The 18,982-nt window shown below is 36.3% G+C and overlaps 2 protein-coding genes across 2 annotated transcripts; one reads left to right on the plus strand and one right to left on the minus strand.

The window, feature by feature from the left end:
• Nucleotides 1-1,438: 1,438 nt before the first annotated feature.
• Nucleotides 1,439-4,534, minus strand: LOC137822967 (serine/threonine-protein kinase Aurora-1). Its single transcript, XM_068628020.1, has 9 exons — nt 4,377-4,534; nt 4,112-4,231; nt 3,087-3,233; nt 2,903-2,998; nt 2,551-2,646; nt 2,368-2,464; nt 2,146-2,263; nt 1,843-1,915; nt 1,439-1,759 (listed from the first exon to the last, which is right to left on the minus strand). Exons 1-9 carry the CDS (start codon nt 4,413-4,415, stop codon nt 1,658-1,660), a joined length of 888 nt encoding a protein of 295 aa, XP_068484121.1. The 5' UTR covers nt 4,416-4,534; the 3' UTR covers nt 1,439-1,657.
• Nucleotides 4,535-17,546: 13,012 nt separating this feature from the next.
• LOC137822272 (uncharacterized) lies at nt 17,547-18,780 on the plus strand. Its single transcript, XM_068627160.1, has 2 exons — nt 17,547-17,689; nt 18,414-18,780. The coding sequence occupies exons 1-2, from the start codon at nt 17,547-17,549 to the stop codon at nt 18,778-18,780; spliced, it is 510 nt and encodes a 169-aa protein (XP_068483261.1).
• The last annotated feature ends 202 nt before the right edge of the window (nt 18,781-18,982 follow it).

Below are 18,982 nucleotides of genomic sequence, written 5' to 3' on the forward strand. Positions count from 1 at the left end.
CTAATTTTAATTTAAACAATTAGTTTAGAATGCATTATAGAATTTATGATGTGTTTGGATTGCGGTGAAGATTTGTGGGGAAGAAAGATAGTGGATTATAGAGGATGTGTGAGGTTATTTAGATTGAAGGATGATAGAGTGAATATCTATGATTTATTGAAATTTGTGAGTAATGTGATAGTTATGAGATAATTTAGAAATTATTTTAAATGTGTAAAATATAAGTTTATAAATTTATCATTGTTATTAAAAAACATTTTAATAATGAATTGTGGTATATTTTTTTGTATAAGTTTGAGTTAATTATTTTTTCTAATATATAATATTCATAATTACTGTTATTTGTAATAAAAAATTATTGTGTTAAATTCAAATAAATTTATTAAATATATTAAAATTTATGAAAATAATATTTATTATCATATACATTTGTTATTTTATATAACTATATATGTTTTTGTTGATATTATAATTTTATTTTATTATTTTTATTATTTATAATTATATGTTGTTATTAATAGTATAATTAAATAATTTTGAAATTATTAAATAAATTTATCTTATATTTAAATTTGTATATTGTATATATATATATATCTATATATGATTATATTAATAATTATAATAGTGATAAAATAATTAATATTGTTAACATTTTGAATAATTTATATATTTTAAAAATAATGTATAATTTAAACATAGTAGTACTATAAAATTCCCATATTTTCATAAATATTATGAAATATTGACTAACAACATGAAAAAAATTATATTTTATTTTTTATGTATAATTTTTTATTTCAATTTGTATCCAATAAAATAAAATAAAAAATAATAACTTTCGGTTATCATTAATAAACATTGGATGAACATGAACTAGTAAGTGATTGTAATAAATATATAAAGTCATTACATTAGAATCCTAAATGATGTTGTGTCATCTGTTGCATGATATAATGAAACTAATTAATCATTACATTACTTTTTAGGCACCATAACATGAAACCATCTTCATGAACCAACTATGAGAAGTTGCTCTTCCGAAGACACAACATGTGCACCCATGTGTAATGAAGTAGTCTGTCATTCATAGTCAAACTACCTACGTTTCTTACATTTTGATCGTGCTTAATAGGACCTCTTAATGTATGTCCCTAGGGATGGTACCAGGGTAACAAGAGACCCTTGTAATTAATATGTTCATGTTTGTCCAAACAAACAAGTTTTCTGTGTACATTCAGAATTTAATTTTTTTTCTATGATTTATATGAATTTTATGTTCGAATCTATATATTACTTTCAATCTAGAGTAGAAAAGATTAAAAATAATATGGATAGGGGATAATAATTTTAATGGTAGGAAACAAAAAGATAATTTTACCAAAACTATATCAATTAATATTGACAAGAAACTCCTCTGTTATACTGCAATGCGAAATGAATAAAGTTATACAAGTTATTTCATAGATTGGTGCCCTGAACAAAATTATTATACAACAATCAAGTGATATCATTCTTTATAATAGAGGTGGTGGTAGTAAGGTTTTACAACCAATATAGGGTTTACAACAATAAAGTGATATCATTCTTTATAACAGGTAGTAAGGTTTCCAACCAAATGGATTTCATGTTTTAAGAACATGAACGATAAGGTATGCTAGCTCCTATATACACCAGAAGGCTCCGCATTCTGAACAATCCATGGATGTTCTAGGAGTTTGTGCAATGGTAACCGTTGTGAGGAATCCTTGATCAGCATCTGCAAATAAAAAGAATAGAGGAAAAAGTTACTAAGGCAAAAATGCTTCAACAAATCTACTAAGTTAAGTTGACAACACAAACCTGACTGATAAGATCCTTTGCACCAGAAGACACAATTGGTTTAGGAGGGAACTTGAGATCCACATGTACTATCCTATAAAAAAAAGTTTCCAAAAGGCACATAAGATCCACTTCCACTACGATTTAGATTGAATTAATGCTTACAAAGTAGTAAATAAGAAGAGACCAGTAGCATGGAAGTCAGAAGTAGATTCAGTAGCACAAGTAGTTGGTTAAACTATTTAGTAGGGTGGGATAATAAAATAAAAATAGTCTGAGCATGATGCTGATGCTAATCTACATTTCGACTGATTAGTGTTTTACCTCCTGTAGGTATCCGAATGCTCTTTAGCCTCAAAGGGAGGCACCCCATAAAGAAATTCATAGCACAGCACGCCAAGGCTCCATATATCCACACTCGCATCATGTTCATCCCTCTCCACTGTTGAAACCATCAAAAGTATTAAGAAATATAATGCAGCATCATTTATGAAAAAAATAGCATAAATACTTGTCGAGTGATTCATGTGAAATAGGCATACATACCCATCTCCGGAGGAAGATAATCCAGTGTGCCACACATGGTGCGCCTACGATCAAATGTATGCACTGACCACCCAAAGTCTGCTATTTTTAACTCACCCTAACATAAAAAAGTTAACATAATAATGAGGACAACAAAACAAAGATAGCCACATAGGAAACAGCAGCCTGGGTTTAGAACATCACCTGTGCACCAACAAGAAGGTTCTCTGGTTTAATGTCCCTATGTATTACATGTTTTCCATGGCAATATATTAGGGCCCGGGCCAATGATGCAACATACTGCTCTCAAATACAAAGGAAACATTTTGTCAATATCAGAATAATGTTGTTCTGAAACACTAAGAATGTGGACTGCCAAACACATAACTAATCAACTGCACTAGTCAAATGTTATGTCAAATGTTGTTTCAGTATTTACTTGCTTCCTAATATGATAATACAGTTATGTGGAAGAAAATAGTGAGTCAACGTGGAATTTTGTATTACACAAACAAGTACATGGGGATAGGAAAAGAACAATCGGTGCTATACTTACAGTAGCTGCACGCCTTTCACTGAAATATTTGCATTTTTGCAATTCTTTGTAAAGTTCACCTTTGGGTGCATACTCTAAAATCAAATACACTCGTTTCTGCAATGAAGTTATTTAACGTAAAATATTAATAGAAGTGAATTTTAAACCTCTTCAGCAATATCAGCATAAGTAAAAACAAGAATACCTGATCATAAAAGTATCCATAGAGGCGCAAGATGTGGGGATGACGAAGATGGCTCTGTATCTCAACTTCTCGCCGAAGTTGATGCACAACTTGGGATTGCTGCAATTGGACCTTAAAGAGTACTTTCAAAGCAACAATGTGATTACTCTGTACCAAAACCACATATCAGTTTCACAATAGAATTAGCTTCCGAATACAAAAAGGTGAGGAGAAACATCCTGTACAAATTAGCAACACTACATCACAGTCATCTCATATAAATACAAATCAACAATGGTCAATGGTCATGTGTAATGTAACAGGTCTTAGCTTGTCTTAGCTTAAACCACATATCAGTTTAACAATCAAATTAACCTCTGGAAACAATAAGGTAAGGAGAAACATCCTGTACAAATTAGCAACAATACATCACAGTCATCTCATATAAATACAAATCAGCAGTCAATGGCCATGTGTAATGTAACAGCTCTGGTCTTAAATCACATATCAGTTTCACAATAAAATTAAAGTCTGAAAACAAGAAGGTAAGGAGAAACATCCAGTACAACTTAGCAACAATACAATAGAGTCATATCATATAAATACAAATCAACAATGGTCAATGGTCATGTGTAATGTAACAGCTCTTATCTTAAACCAAGAATTCGAAAAACCTGTTATCAGTGTTATAAAGACATTTAGATGCTTTATATTGCATCCCATACTCGCTCATCCAAAGACTATAGTAATACCTTGTCACAAGCCAACAATTGTAAAGACTTGAGTAGCTACACCTCTAAACAGTTTACCGTTCAAACACTCAACCTCTAAACAGTTTATCGTTCAAACACTCAATTTGAAATTAAAAGAACGAAAAATTACAAAAACACCGTAGAATTCTTGCCAAAGCAGTGGCGCAAAATTATCCCCATATAAATCGAGAAGCGAATGAAATAATCCATATAAATTAGCATAATCACGAGCCATCGTCCCTGATCAGAAGAATACAAGATAAACAGCAGAAACCCTAGCAAAAGAAAACTCACACTCTTCTCTCTTGCCAAATAGACGTGGCCGAATTTTCCCCTTCCAAGAGGCTTTCCAATGTCGAAATCATTCAGCGTCCACCTCCGCTCCGCAGCTGAACCCGACGCATCAGAAAAATCCTAGCGAAAAGAAGCACGACAGAATCAGAACAGAACTCCGACGAAATCTTGTTGCCGATTAATTCCGCAAAATAAAATGGAAAAAATGGTTTGATATGGAGAAACGAAAACCCTAGATTTGTGTGTGAGAGAAAGGAAGAGAGACCTTGTGTTGTTGAGGCTGAGTCTCAGTTGCGTTGGCCATGGTGATGGAAGAAGCGCAATGGAAAGAAAGATGGAGAGAGAGAATCTGAGAGAGTGGTTTTAACGGACACAGGCTGTGTTGTGCTGTTGCGATGTGTTTTGCATTAACACAGAGCACAACAGCTTTCTTCTTGCAACGGTCGAATAACGGATAGCGAGCCACGTGTTCCAATCCCGCTTTCTACGCTTTTCAAATTTCTCCTTTTCTTTTTGTCTCTTTTTTTTTTCTTTTTTCTACGGACGAGGAGCCTCCTTTCTAGCACGTTATGTATCAAAAAACAACATTTTTTTCTTCTATAAAAATTGTTATTGTGTTATAAATAATAAACAAACGATCATTTTAAAATAATCAAACAAATTAATGTTTTTATGAAATTTGTTAATAATTTTTTTAATTATTAAATAAATCATCTTTAAAAAACAACTCATTTAAGAAATACAAGGAATTTGCTTCTTAATGAATTAGAAAAGTACTTTTTTTAAATAAGAAAAGTAGGAAAAAAATAAACAAATATTTTATTTTATTATAAAGTATATTAAAATAATAACGTTAAGCAAATTGATCACGACCCAAAAGAAATGAAATATGATAAATATTCAAGTTATAATAAGTATTTTTATTATGTCCTTTGGTGAACCACTAATAACACAGAAAATTTAAATGTCCTATCTTTTAATAATAATTATGCTGGTAAAATTTATCAATTTTCTTAATATAACAATATATAATAATGATGAGAATAATAGTAAACATGACAATAGTGAAAATGCTTACTGTTCTTTCTTTTAGATATTTTGTTGTATTTAAAATAAAGATTTGTGTTTATTGAGTTAAGAAAATATATTTTGTTATCTCTAATTTCTTCATGTATTTTTTATTATTGTTTTTCAAATCAAATGTGTAATAAACCATCATTGTACATCTGAATGTCCTAAAAAATTTGTAGTTCACACTATACCAATTGGTAAAATAATAATTTATTTTTTCTAATTTTCACCCATCCTGGTTCATTCTTTCTCCTCCTCTCATCTGAATATTAATAAATAATTTCTCTCCTTTATTAATAAATTTGTTTTCATTTATCCCAACCCAGATCTATAATAAACTGAGAGGTATTATCAAACCAATGTACTGTATATGTTTTTTTTAATATTATTAAATATAATAATATTTTAACTGCTATAATAGTAATTTAGTTAGTTTCATTTTTTATTTAAATAGTTTTATTCTTTAAAAACAAAAAAATTGTTTTCATTCGATCAGACTATAACAAAGTGAGAGGTTATTATCAAACCACCGTACTATATGCGATTTTTTTAATATTGGTAAATATAATAATATTTTAACTATATTACTAACAACAATTATCTATACATATATAAATACTTATATATGATATGAAGGGGATTTCTTTCTTTAACTCTTTTGAATTATTTTTTTATTTTAGTTTTAGATTTATATTTAATTTTTTATTGTATTATAAGCGTTATTTTTTTAAATATATTAAAATAGTTATTACAGTTTGAATGTAGAACAATTTTGTTTTTAGTGTTTTTTTTTTTGAAGTATATCTCTATTTCTTTAATTTTCATGGACAATTTCTGTTTTTCAATTTGAATTTTTGAGATTTTGTCACTGTTTTTTCTCTATTTGCTCTTTATCACTTTATCTCTCTTCTACTTCAAATCTTTTGAAATTCAATAACATGACTTTTATCTTTCTGTGTTTCTCATCTCTATGTGTCTCATTAATACGGATACACATAAATCTATATTTCATTTAAATAAATATAAATATGCATATAATAATAGTAAAAAATAAAAATAAAAATGCGAAAGGGTATGTGTTACTAATAGTAATAATAATAATTACAATTATATGCCCTTATATAAAAAGATATAATATTTGATAATTTTCTTTAATATTCTTTTTTAATTCAAAATTTTATATTTTAATAAATAAAATAAATAATTTTGAACTCTTTTTTAGAAATAATGGTTACATACTTTTTTAATACTATTTTTATAAAATTTGATTTTTTTGAACTTTAAAAAAAAAAATGGTTACATAATTTTAATATATATATATATATAATTTGTATTATTTTTTATTAATTATTCATAAAAATAATAAAAATAGATATTTTTAATATAATAAAAATGTAAATACACTTTCGCTAATAATAATAATAATATTAATAAAGTGACATTAAAGTAATATTTTTTTTATTATTGCTAATAAAGGGACTAATAAAAAGATAAATACATCCCGAACTTTGTGATAGAAACAAAGATAATATGATTGAATAAGACAAAAATAAAATAATAAATTTATAATTAAATTAAAAGAGAAAAAATCATTTCATGACATTAACATTTCATCCATTTCACTCCATTTTCTTTATTATTTTTTTCTTAACTCCATCAATCCAAATATAAATTTTATTTATTATTTTTATTTGTACAAAGAACTTGTTTTTTTTTAATATTAAACATATAAGTTAAGTTTAGATGGTCGGTTACTAAAAAAAGAATAAAACAATAATTTTATTAAATGAGTAAAAACTGAAAAGGATAAATACCCGTTTCTTCTCTTCTCGTAGATTTAAAATAATTTGGACGAAGATAATCAGTCACTCTTCTATTTTATTCTTTATTTTTTGATAAAAAATATAATTAAATGAAAGGATAAAAATGTATTTCATCATATTAAAATACATTTCAATTTTAGGGGTGATAAAAAAGTTTCAAAAAACTTGTATCAAATGGAATGAAGTTATCCACTTACTTTTATTTCATTTTTAAAATTAAATTATATAAACGGAATGAAATTGTTCTCGTCGGTTGACTCAGCCGTCGGTTGACTCAGCCGTCGTTGACTTTAAAGGCAGATGGTGGCTCCTTCTGTCTCTTGGTGGTTTCCGCTCTCTCCTTGGGTAGCTAAGAGTGGCTCCGTTGACACAGAGGGGTTCTACCCGTTGATTGCACTTCGACGATCAAGTTAGTACTGGGCTAAAAAATAGTAAAGTATGTAAAGCAGTTTCAGTCTTAGAAACGACGTACCTTTTCTAGGGTTGTTACCACCCTTTATATAGGTTGTATATAGGTCAACTCCATGTCTCACGAGGATCTTTCCTTTAGTTGAATTAGGGTTACTGGTGAGGCATCTTGTGACGCGTTGCACAAGCTTAGCGCAGCCGCGACATAAGACTTGCCTCTTCTGGAGTGCAAAATCTTTAACAGTATGGCCGCTAGAGTACCAACTCATGTACCAACGCTGCATGGCCATCTGTTTTATGGGTGCCATAAGTGTTCACGTGCCATGCATGCAGTCTACCCTTGGAAACCCTAATCCTAACGGGCCTTAGCGCCTCCAAGGATTATTTACTTGTGTTAGACCTGAACGTACCAGACACACCACATGCATGAACCTCTCGTGACTTAGGTCCCTCTTTCATATGGGTAATAACTCATTATTATTTATGGGACCCACCTACGTGGCCTATTAATGCGGCCAGACCACCGAGGTCCGATGTCGACGTTTGGTGTCGACCTCTTCGAAGCCGATGTCCGAGGTCTGGCCAGTACAGAAACTAATCACATACTATTCTATTTATTCTTATAATTTTAATAAAATAATAAACCTTAAATTGATTTTATTTAGGGATGGGATAAGTGTGAGTTTGACTATTATCATTCTAAGTAAAAATTTACCTCGTCCTTATTCTAATTATGAAATTTTTGTTTTATCCTCATCTCCATTGAGTGACATGTATACTTGTACATGTACTCATATCCATTTTCTTATTGTTACAAATATAATTAAATATTTCTTTTTTATAAAAAAAAATAGGAAACATGATATTAAGTATTTAGGCATTTGAAAACTTGAAATTAAGAATAAGATACTCTTATGTGAAAAATAAATATTGGAAATTTGGGAAGCAAAATTGTAATGGTGAAAACCTGTGTATGTAAAAAAAGGATAATTGTGAACCTTATACACAGTGAGAATGAAGAGTTCAGAAAAAAGTGAGTTTTAAGAGACAAAGAATCTCTAAGTGAAAAAGCGTAAATTGTATTCGTATATTCAAAGGGTAAAAAGAGAAGTACATATATAGAAAAAGTAAAGCCTAAAATAGTTGGCATAAAAAAGACAGAAAAGGCCCAATAGTAATTGTCAATGGGCCTTTAACACCCCCTCATGTTAGGAGTATATGTTGTGCATTTCCAGTTTGGATTTGAGTTTCTAGAACTGAATTGGAGGAAGTGGTTTGGTGAAAATGTATGCTATTTGTGTTGCGGAAGTGATTGGAAGTAGTTTGATGAGGCCAACATTAAGCCTTTCCCGAACAAGGTGGCCATCAATTTTAATGTGCTTTGTTCGTTTGTGCAAAACTTGGTTGGATGTAATCCAAATGGCAGATTGATTATCACAATATAGATTTTTTGGATGGGCATAGAAGATGCGGAGGTCTGTGAGAAGATAAGTCAACCATTGTAACTCACAGGTTGTGGTGGCGAGCGCTCTGTATTCAGTTTCGGAGGAGCTACAAGAGATAGTTTGTTGTTTCTTGGACTTCCAAGAGATGAGGGAATTGCTAAGAAATATGGAGTAATCAGTTATGGACTTGCAGGTGTCAGGACATGTGGCCCAGTTTGAGTCGTTAAAACCATGAAGATGAAGAGAGCTTGTGTTGGGCAGAAAGACACCATCACCAGGGTTTTCTTTTAAATAGTGTAGGAGTCATGAGGCAACTTGTTGGCGTAATGTTGTTAGGGCAGAGATGAATTAGCTAAGAGTGTTGACGGTGAAGGCAATGTCAGGGCGAGTATTGGTGAGGTAGGTGAGGCGTCCAATGAGTCGCCGATATGAAAAAGTGTCTTCGGGTGAGAGGATTGTACCATCTGAAGATGTGATTTTGGAAGACTGAGGCATTGGAGTTGGTATTGGAGCTGAGTTGAACATCCCGGTTTCTTGTAAGAGATCAATAATATATTTTCGTTGGCTAAGATGCATGCCTGTGCTATTCCTAGTGACCTCAAACCTGAGGAAGTAGGTGAGATTACCCAAATTTTTTATTTTAAAGTTGTGATTTAGAGCATTGGTGATAAAGTGAATTTCCTCAACATCATTACTTGTAAGTATCAAGTCATCAACATAAATAAGAATGGAAGTAAGAGTAAGACCATTATATTTAATAAATAATGAGCGATCAACAACAGATAAAACAAAATTGTTATCTAAGAGAAATGGGAAAGTTTTGAATCCCATTGTTTACCTGCTTGACATAGGCCATGAGTTTACAAACATGTTGAGGAGAAGGGACAAAGAGGCCAGGAGGGGGAGTCATATATACTTCCTCGTTAAGATCACCATGGAGGAAAGCATTGTTGACATCAAGTTGTTTTAAAAATCGATTTTGTGAAGTGGCAACAACAAGTAATAATCATAAAGTAGTTAATTGTGCAATAGGGGCAAAGGTGTCAAGAAAATTTATACCCTCAATTTGAGTAAAACCCTTGGCAACTAAGTGGGCTTTGTGGCGCTCAATAATACCATCAGATTTGTGTTTAACCTTGTATATCCACTTGCAACCAATAGGTTTCTTCCCAGGAGGAAGAGGACTGAGCTGCCGAGTAGATTGGAAGCTAGAGCGAAAAGCTCATCTTGCATAACTTGTTGCCAGCAAGAATGTTTGGAAGCCTCGTTGTATGAACGGGGTTCAGTGCTAGAATTGATGGAAGAAATAACATTCTTAAAAGAAGAAGATAAAGTTGTATAAGAGATGTAATGATGAATGTGATACCTAGTGGTGATGCATTTGAAGTAGTGAAATCAGCAAGGTAAGAAGGTGGTATGCGAGTTATGTTGGAGCGTCGTGGTGGGGGAGAAGCGATGATAATGGTACTGGCTGGTTCAGGCTCGGGAAGAGGTGCAAGGTTAAAGCAAAAATCATAATCAAAAGTATAGTTAGTGGGAACAGGTAAAGATAGAATGTTGGGACCTCTATCAAGATCATTATCCAATTTTTATGGAAAATGAGTTTCATGAAAGATAACATGTCTTGAGATTTCAAATTTAAAACAATGTAGCCCTTAGTATTTGTGGAAAACCAAGGAAAACAGCCCTGACAAATCTAACATCTAATTTTTTTCTATGTGCAGTGAGAGTGTTGGAATTGCAAAGGCAGCAAAAAATTTTGTGAAAAGAGAGATCACATGGTTTGCCATAAAGTTTTTCATGGGGAGTAAGATTAAAAAAGAGAGGAGTGGGGGTGGAATTAATTAAAAAAATACCGCATGATTAACTGCAAATTACCAAGATAAAGAAGGTAAGTTAGCTTGAAAAAGCAAAGGACGAGTAACATTTAAAATGTGTTGGTGCTTGCGTTCAACAATGTCATTTTGTTATGGTGTTTCAACACAAGAAGTTTGATGTGTTATGCCTTTAGAAACGAATAAAGCATACATACTAAATTCTTGTCCATTATTAGTTTGAATGGTTTTTATTTTTGTATGAAATTGAGTTTTCACATAATGAGTAGAGTTTATGATGTGATTAATAACTTCAGATTTATTATGCAACATGATAACCCATGTATAGTGAGAATAATCATCCACAACAATCAAGAAATACTTACAACCTTGCATAGAAGTAACAAAACAAGGTCCCCATATATAAAATATGTACAATGTAAAAAATAACAGTAATAGCAGTTGTACTCAAAGAAAAAGGCATTTGCTTTTGTTTGGCACAATTGTAAGTATCACACAAATGTAATTTGTCAATGGTAATAAAATGATATTGAGCACTCAAGACAGTTAATCTTTCATGAGAAGGGTAACCCATTCTACAATGCCACATATGTTTATCTTTAATATTGCAATTGATATAAGGAACATAAATTTGTGGTGTAGTGTGTGATACAATAGAAAAAACATTAAAAAGGTACAATCCAGTAGTAGCCTTAACTATATCAATCTTCTCGTGTGATAAATTGTCCTGTATTATGCAGTGAGTAGAAATGAAAGTTAAAGTGCATTTAAGTTGTAAAGACAATTTAGAAGTTGAAATAAGGTTTAATTTAAATTGAGGTACGTATAACACATCAAGAAGGTAACATTTATCAAAGAATTTTACTAAACCAGAATAATTTGCAAAAATAGTTGGGCCATTAGGAAGATTAATCAAAACAAGGGTAATTTTTTTGTAGTGTGTAAAAACAGAGAGATAAGTGCACACATGATCAGTGACACCTGAATCAAGTATCTAAGAATTATAAATATTAGGTATAAAAGAAAGTAAATTACTTGTTGGAGATTGGTGATTTTGTTTGATGGCATCAACCGAGAATGTGCCAACTTGGTTGATCCGTGCTTGAGCATAGGAAGCAACATGAGTGTTTTGGCGCATAAGGTCAATTAAGAATTGAAATTGTTAAGAGGTAAGTTGAATGTCTTTAACATCCTGCTCTTTAGAAATATTATCAACAGAGAGATCATCAGTAGTAACCAGGTTATGAATCTGGGTGGTCCGAGTGAGATTATGGGCTTTGTATGCAGGAGGAAAACCGTGTTTCTTGTAGCATGTGTCAATGGTGTGGCCAATTCGATTATAGTAAGTGCAGAGTTTTCTACCATATTGGTTTCTAGTGTCAGCAGTAGGAAAACCAACTTTTTAAAAATACAATCTCACTATGGTCCAGTTTACGACAAAAACCACACAACAGAGGATTTGATGGAGTAGTGCAACTAACATTAGTACTATGAACAGTAGGTAAAGGTAAAATAGTAGATAGTTGATGTTATTGTTGAACAATTAGAGAGAATTTTTTTAGGATTGGAGGTATGGGATTCATAAGCAAATCATGTGATCGAATGTTATTGTATTGATCATTCAAACCTCTAAGGAACTGCATAGCACGTTCTTCACATTTTCTTTGGTTTATGAAAATTTCAACAGAACAAAAACACTTAATAGAACAAGTGCAGTTTTGTAAAATAATCAGTAGCAGAAAGATCACTTTGACTTAAAGATGCAACTTCTAATTGTAAATCAGAAATGCGAGATAAATCACCCATAGAGTATCAGGTTTTTTCAAATCGTTTCAGATATCAATAACAACATCCATCCATATTATAATTTGCTTAATTAGGAGTGAAATGGAATGAACTAACCAGGAAGCCACCATGTTATTGCAGCGCGACCACGCAGAAAAGTTAGGGTTATCTTTCTAAGGACGAGGATGATCACCAAGGATGAATTCAACTTTGTTCTTGGCGCTAAGGGTTGTGCTGATTGAACGAATCCAAAAATGGTAGTTGGTGGAATCAAGAACTGGGGAAACCAGAGATGCTGCGAGATTTTCGCTTGGGTGCAAATACAAGAAACTGCTCATGGTTGTTTTGATTGATTGAGTGGCGCAACCTCCTCATCAACCATTATTTGCAAAACAGTGAGAGAAAAAAAATCAAGACGCTTAAAGAAAACAAGAAAGAAGAAAAAAAGCGAGCAAGAAAAGATGAAATGAAGGAGAGAAAACCAGAGAGACGCAACAAAGCTCTTCATTCGAAGAACTCTGATACCATATTGGAGATTTGGGAAACAAGATTGCAATGGTGAAAACTGTGTATGTAAAAAAAGGATAATTGTGAACCCTATACATAATGAGCATGAAGATAAGAGAAAAAGAGTGTGCGTAAAGAGAAAGAGAATCTCTGAGTGAAAAAGAGTAAATTGTATTCGTATATTCAAAAGGTAAAAGACAGGTACATATATAGAAAAAATAAACCCTAAAATTAGTTGGCATAAAAAAATAGAAAAGGCCCAATAGTAACTGAAATCGGGCCTTTAACAATAAACAATAAATAAAAATATTAAATAGGAGTAGAAATAATTAAATGTACATCCTAAAAATTATTTGATTTAATAAAAAAGGTACCTGCAACCTTCTTCCTACTATATGCTACCTGCAACCTTCTACCTACTATATGCTACTTGTAACCTTCTACCTGCTACCTGTTACCTCATACATGCTACCTGCAACCTGCTACCTGTTACTAAAATCTGCTACCTGCTAACCGAATCCTGCTACATGCAACCTGCTACCTGCAATGTGTTACCTGCAACCTGCTACCTGCAACAAGTTACCTGCAACCTGCTACCTGCAATGTGTTACCTGTAACCTTCTACCTGCTACCTGCTACCTCATATATGCTACCTGCTACCTCCTACCTATTACTACAATCTGTTACCTGCTAACTAAATCCTGCTACCTGCAACCTGCTACCTACAATGTGTTACCTGCAACTTGTTATGTGGTACCTGCAACTTGCTACCTGCAACGAGTTACATGCAACCGGCAATGTAGTACCTAGAACTTGCTATGTGCTACCTCCTACCTGCAACCTGCTACCTTATACCTACCTGTAACCTGCTACTTGCAACCTTCTATCTGTCACCTGCTTCCTGCTATCTACGACCGGCTACCTGTTACCTTCTACCCGCTACTTGCAACTTGCTACCTGCTACCTGCTACCTACTACCTGCAATATGCTACCTGCTACCTGCAACTTGTTACCTGCTACTTGTAACCTGCTACCTACTATATGCTACCTGCAATCTTCTACCTATTATGTGCTACCTTCAATCTTTTACCTGGTACCTGCTACCTCATACATGCTACTTGCTACGTGAAACCTGCTACCTGCAACTCGCTATGAGCAATGTGTTACCTACAACTTGTTATGTTGTAACTGCAACCTACTACCTGGTATATGCTCTTTGGAACTTGCTATCTGCAACGAGTTACCTGTTACCTGCAACTTCCTACTTTTAACCTGGTACCTGCTACCTGGTACCTGCAACCTTCTACCTGCCACCTGTTTCCTGCTATCTACAACCTGCAACCTGCTACATGCAACCTGCTATCTGCCACCTGCTACCTAATACCTGCAACCTACTACCTCCAACCTACTACCTGCAACATGCTACCTTCAACTTGCAACATGCTACCTGCAACTTGCTATTTGCAACCTGCTACCTGCAACCTACTACCTGCTACCTACAACCTGCCACCTGCTACATGCTATCTACTACCTGTTACCTGCAACCTGCTATTTGCCACCTGCGATCTACTACCTGCAACCTGCTACCCGCAACCTGCTATCTACCACCTGTTACCTGCAACCCACTACCTGTAACCTGCTACCTGCAACTGGCTACATGCTACCTGCTACCTGCAACCTGCTATATGCAACCTGCTACCTACAACCTGTAACCTGCTACCTGCATCCTTGTATCTGTCACCAACTACCTGCTATCTACAACCTGCTACCTGCAACCTGCTACCTGCTACCTGCAACTTGTTACCTGCAATCTGCTACCTGCTACATGCTACATGCTACCTGCAACCTGATACCTGCAACTTGCTACCTGTAACCTGCTACTTGCAACCTTCTACCTGCACCCTGCTACCTGTAACTTACTACCTGCAACCTGCTACCTGCTACCTGCTACCTGCTACCTACTACTTACTCCATGGTACCTGCAACCTTCTACCTTCTACCTGCTACCTGCAACATGGAACCTCCTACCTACAACCTGCTACTTGAAACCTGCTATCTGCAACTTGCTACCTGGAACCTGCTACCTGCTACCTGCAACCAGCTACCTGCTACTTGCTACCTGCTACTTGCTACCTGCTACCTGCTACGTGCTACCTGCAACTTGGTATCTGCCACCTGCTACCTACTACCTGCAACTTGGTATCTGCCACCTGCTACCTACTACCTGCTATCTACAACCTACTACCTGCTACCTGCAACTTGCTACCTGCAACTTGCTATCTGCAACCTGCTACCTGCAACCTGGTATCTGCAACCTGCTACCTGCAACCTGTTACTTGTAACCTGCTACCTGCTACCTACTATATGCTATCTGCAACCTTCTACGTACTATATGCTACCTGTAACCTTCTACCTAATACATGCTACCTCATACATGCTACCTGTAACCTACTGCCTGTTACTTATTACTACAATAAGCTACCTGAATCCTGCTACCTTCAATATTCTACCTGCAATGTGTTACCTGGAACTTGTTATGTGGTACCTGCAACTAGCTACCTGCAACAAGTTACTTGCAACCTGCAATGTGTTACATGCAACTTGCTTTGTGCTATCTTCTACCTGCAACCTGCTACCTACTACCTTATACCTACAACTTACTACTTGTAACCTACAACCTTCTATCTACCACCTGCTTCCTGCTATCCACAACCTGCTACCTGTGACCTTCTATATGCAACTTTTTACCTGCAACCTACAACCTGTTATATGCAACCTGCTACCTGCAACCTTGTACCTACTACCAATAACCTACTAACTGCAACCTGCTACCTGTTGCCTGCAACTTGCTATATGAAACTTGCTACCAACAACCTGCTACCTACAACCTGTAACTAGCTACCTGCATCCTTTTATCTTTCACCTGCTACATGCTATCTACAACCTGCTAGCTGCAACTTGCTAGCTGCAACCTGCTACATGCTACATTATACCTGCAACTTGCTACCTGTAACCAGCTACATGCAACCTTCTATCTGTCACCTGCTTCCGGCTATCTACGACCTGCTACCTGTTACCTTCTACCTGCTACTAGCAATTTGCTACCTACAACCTTCTACCTGCTACCAACTACCTATAACCTACTACCTCCAATCTGCTACATGCTACCTGCTACCTGCTACTTGCTACCTGTAACTTGCTACGTGCTACCTATAACCTGCTACGTGCTACCTATAACCTGCTACCTGTAACCTGCTACCTTCTATATGCTACATGCAACCCTCTACCTACTATATGCTACCTTCAACCTTTTACCTGGTACCTGATACATCATACATGCTATATGCAACCTGCTACCTGAAACCTGCTACCTGCAACCTGAAACCTGCTACCTGCAACCCGCTACGTGCAATGTGTTACCTACAACTTCTTATGTTGTAACTGCAACCTACTACCTGGTATATGCTTTTTGGAACCTGCTACCTGCAACGAGTTACGTGCTACCTGCTACCTGCTACCTGCAATCTGCTAACTTGCTACATTTAACCTGCTACATGGTACCTGCAACCTTCTACCTGCCACCTGCTTCCTGCTATTTACAACCTGCAACCTGCAACGTGCTACCTGCAACCTGCTATCTGCCACTTGCTACCTGCTGCCTAATACCTACCACCTACTACCTGCAACCTACTACCCTCAACCTGCTACCTGCAACCTGCTACCTTCAACCTGCTACCTGTAACCTGCAACCTGCTACCTGCAACCTGCTACCTGCTACATGCAACTTGCCACCTGCAACCTGCTACCTATTACCTGCTACCTATTACCTGCTACCTGTAACCTGCTACCTGTAACCTACTAACTGCAATCTGCTACCTGTTGCATGCAACTTGCTATATGAAACCTGCTACCTACAACCTGTAACTAGATACCTGCATCCTTTTATCTTTCACCTGCTACATGCTATCTACTACCTGCTAGCTGCAACTTGCTAGCTGCAACCTGCTACCTGCTATCTGCAACCTGCAACCTGTTACCTGCAACCTGCAACCTGCTACCTGCAACCTGCAACCTGCTATCTGCACCTGCTACCTGCTATCTACGACCTGCTACCTGTCACCTGCTACTTGCTATCTACTACCTGCTACCTGCAACCTGCTACCTATAACCTGTTACCCGCAACCTGCTATCTGCCACTTGCTACTTGCAACCTACTACCTATAACCTGCTACATGCTACCTCCAACTGGCTACCTGCTATATGGAACCTGCTACCTACCACCTGCAACCTCCTACCTGCATCTTTGTATCTGCCACCTTCTACCTGCTATCTACATCATGTTACCTGCAACCTGCTACTTGCAACCTGCTACCTGCAACCTGCAACCTGCTACTTGCAACCTGTTACCTGCAATCTGCTACCAGCTACGTGCCACCTGATACCTGCAACTTACTACCTGTAACCTGCTACCTGCAACCTGCTACCTGTAACTTGCTCTCTGCAACATGTTACCTATTACTTGCTACCTCTAACCTGCTACCTGCTACCTACTACCTACTTCATGGTACCTGCAACCTTCTACCTTCTACCTGTTACCTGCAACATGGAACCTCCTACCTATAATCAGCTACTTGCAACCTGCTACCTACAACCTGCTACCTGGAACCTGCTACCTGGAACCACCTACCTGCTACTTGCAACTTGGTATCTGCCACCTGTTACCTGCTATCGACAACCTACTACCTGCTACTTGCAACCTACTACCTGCTTCCCGTAACCTAGTATCTGCAACCTGCTACCTGCAATCTGCTACTTTCAACCTGCTACCTGTAACCTGCTACCTGCAACCAGCTACCTGCTACCTGTAACTTGGTATCTGCCACCTACTACCTGCTATCTACAACCTACTACCTGCAACTTGCTACCGACAACCTGCTACCTCCAACCAGCTACCTGCTACCTGCAACTTGGTATCTGCCACCTGCTACCTGCTATCTACAATCTACTACCTGCTACCTGCAACTTGCTACCGGCAACCTGCTACCTGCAACCTACTACATGCTTCTTGCAACCTGGTATCTAAAACCTGCTACCTGCAACAAGCTAATACATGCTACCTACAACCTACTACCTGCTACCTGCAACCTACTACCTGCTTCCTGTAACCTGGTATCTGCAACCTGCTACCTGCAATCTGCTACTTTCAACCTGCTACCCGCAACCTGCTATCTGCCACCTGCTACTTGCAACCTACTACCTATAACCTGCTACCTGCAACCTCCAACTGGCTACCTGCTATATGGAATCTGCTACCTACAACCTGCAACCTCCTATCTGCATCCTTGAGTCTGCCACCTTCTACCTGATATCTACATCCTGCTACCTGCAACCTGCTACTTGCAACCTGTTACCTGCAATCTGCTACCAGCTACGTGCAACCTGATACCTGCAACTTGCTACCTGTAACCTGCTACCTGCAACCTGCTACCTGTAACTTGCTCTCTGCAACCTGCTACCTGCAACCTGTTACCTATTACCTGCTACCTCTAACCTGCTACCTACTACCTACTACCTACTTCATGGTGTCTGCAACCTTCTACCTTCTACCTGCTACCTGCAACATGGAACCTCCTACCTATAATCAACTACTTGCAACTTGCTACCTACAACCTGCTACCTGGAACCTGCTACCTGGAACCAGCTACCTGCTACTTGCAACTTGGTATCTGCCACCTGCTACCTGCTATCTACAACCTACTACCTGCTACCTGCAACCTACTACCTGCTTCCTGTAACCTGCTATCTGCAACCTGCTACCTGCAATCTGCTACTTTCAAACCTGCTACCTGTAACCTGCTACCTGCAACCAGCTACCTGCTACCTGTAACTTGGTATCTGCAACCTTCTACCTTCTACCTGCTACCTGCAACATGGAACCTCCTACCTATAATCAGCTACTTGCAACATGCTACCTACAACCTGCTACCTGGAACCAGC

The sequence above is a fragment of the Phaseolus vulgaris genome, chromosome 9 (genome assembly GCF_000499845.2).
Source record: "Phaseolus vulgaris cultivar G19833 chromosome 9, P. vulgaris v2.0, whole genome shotgun sequence".
Lineage (NCBI taxonomy): Eukaryota > Viridiplantae > Streptophyta > Magnoliopsida > Fabales > Fabaceae > Phaseolus > Phaseolus vulgaris.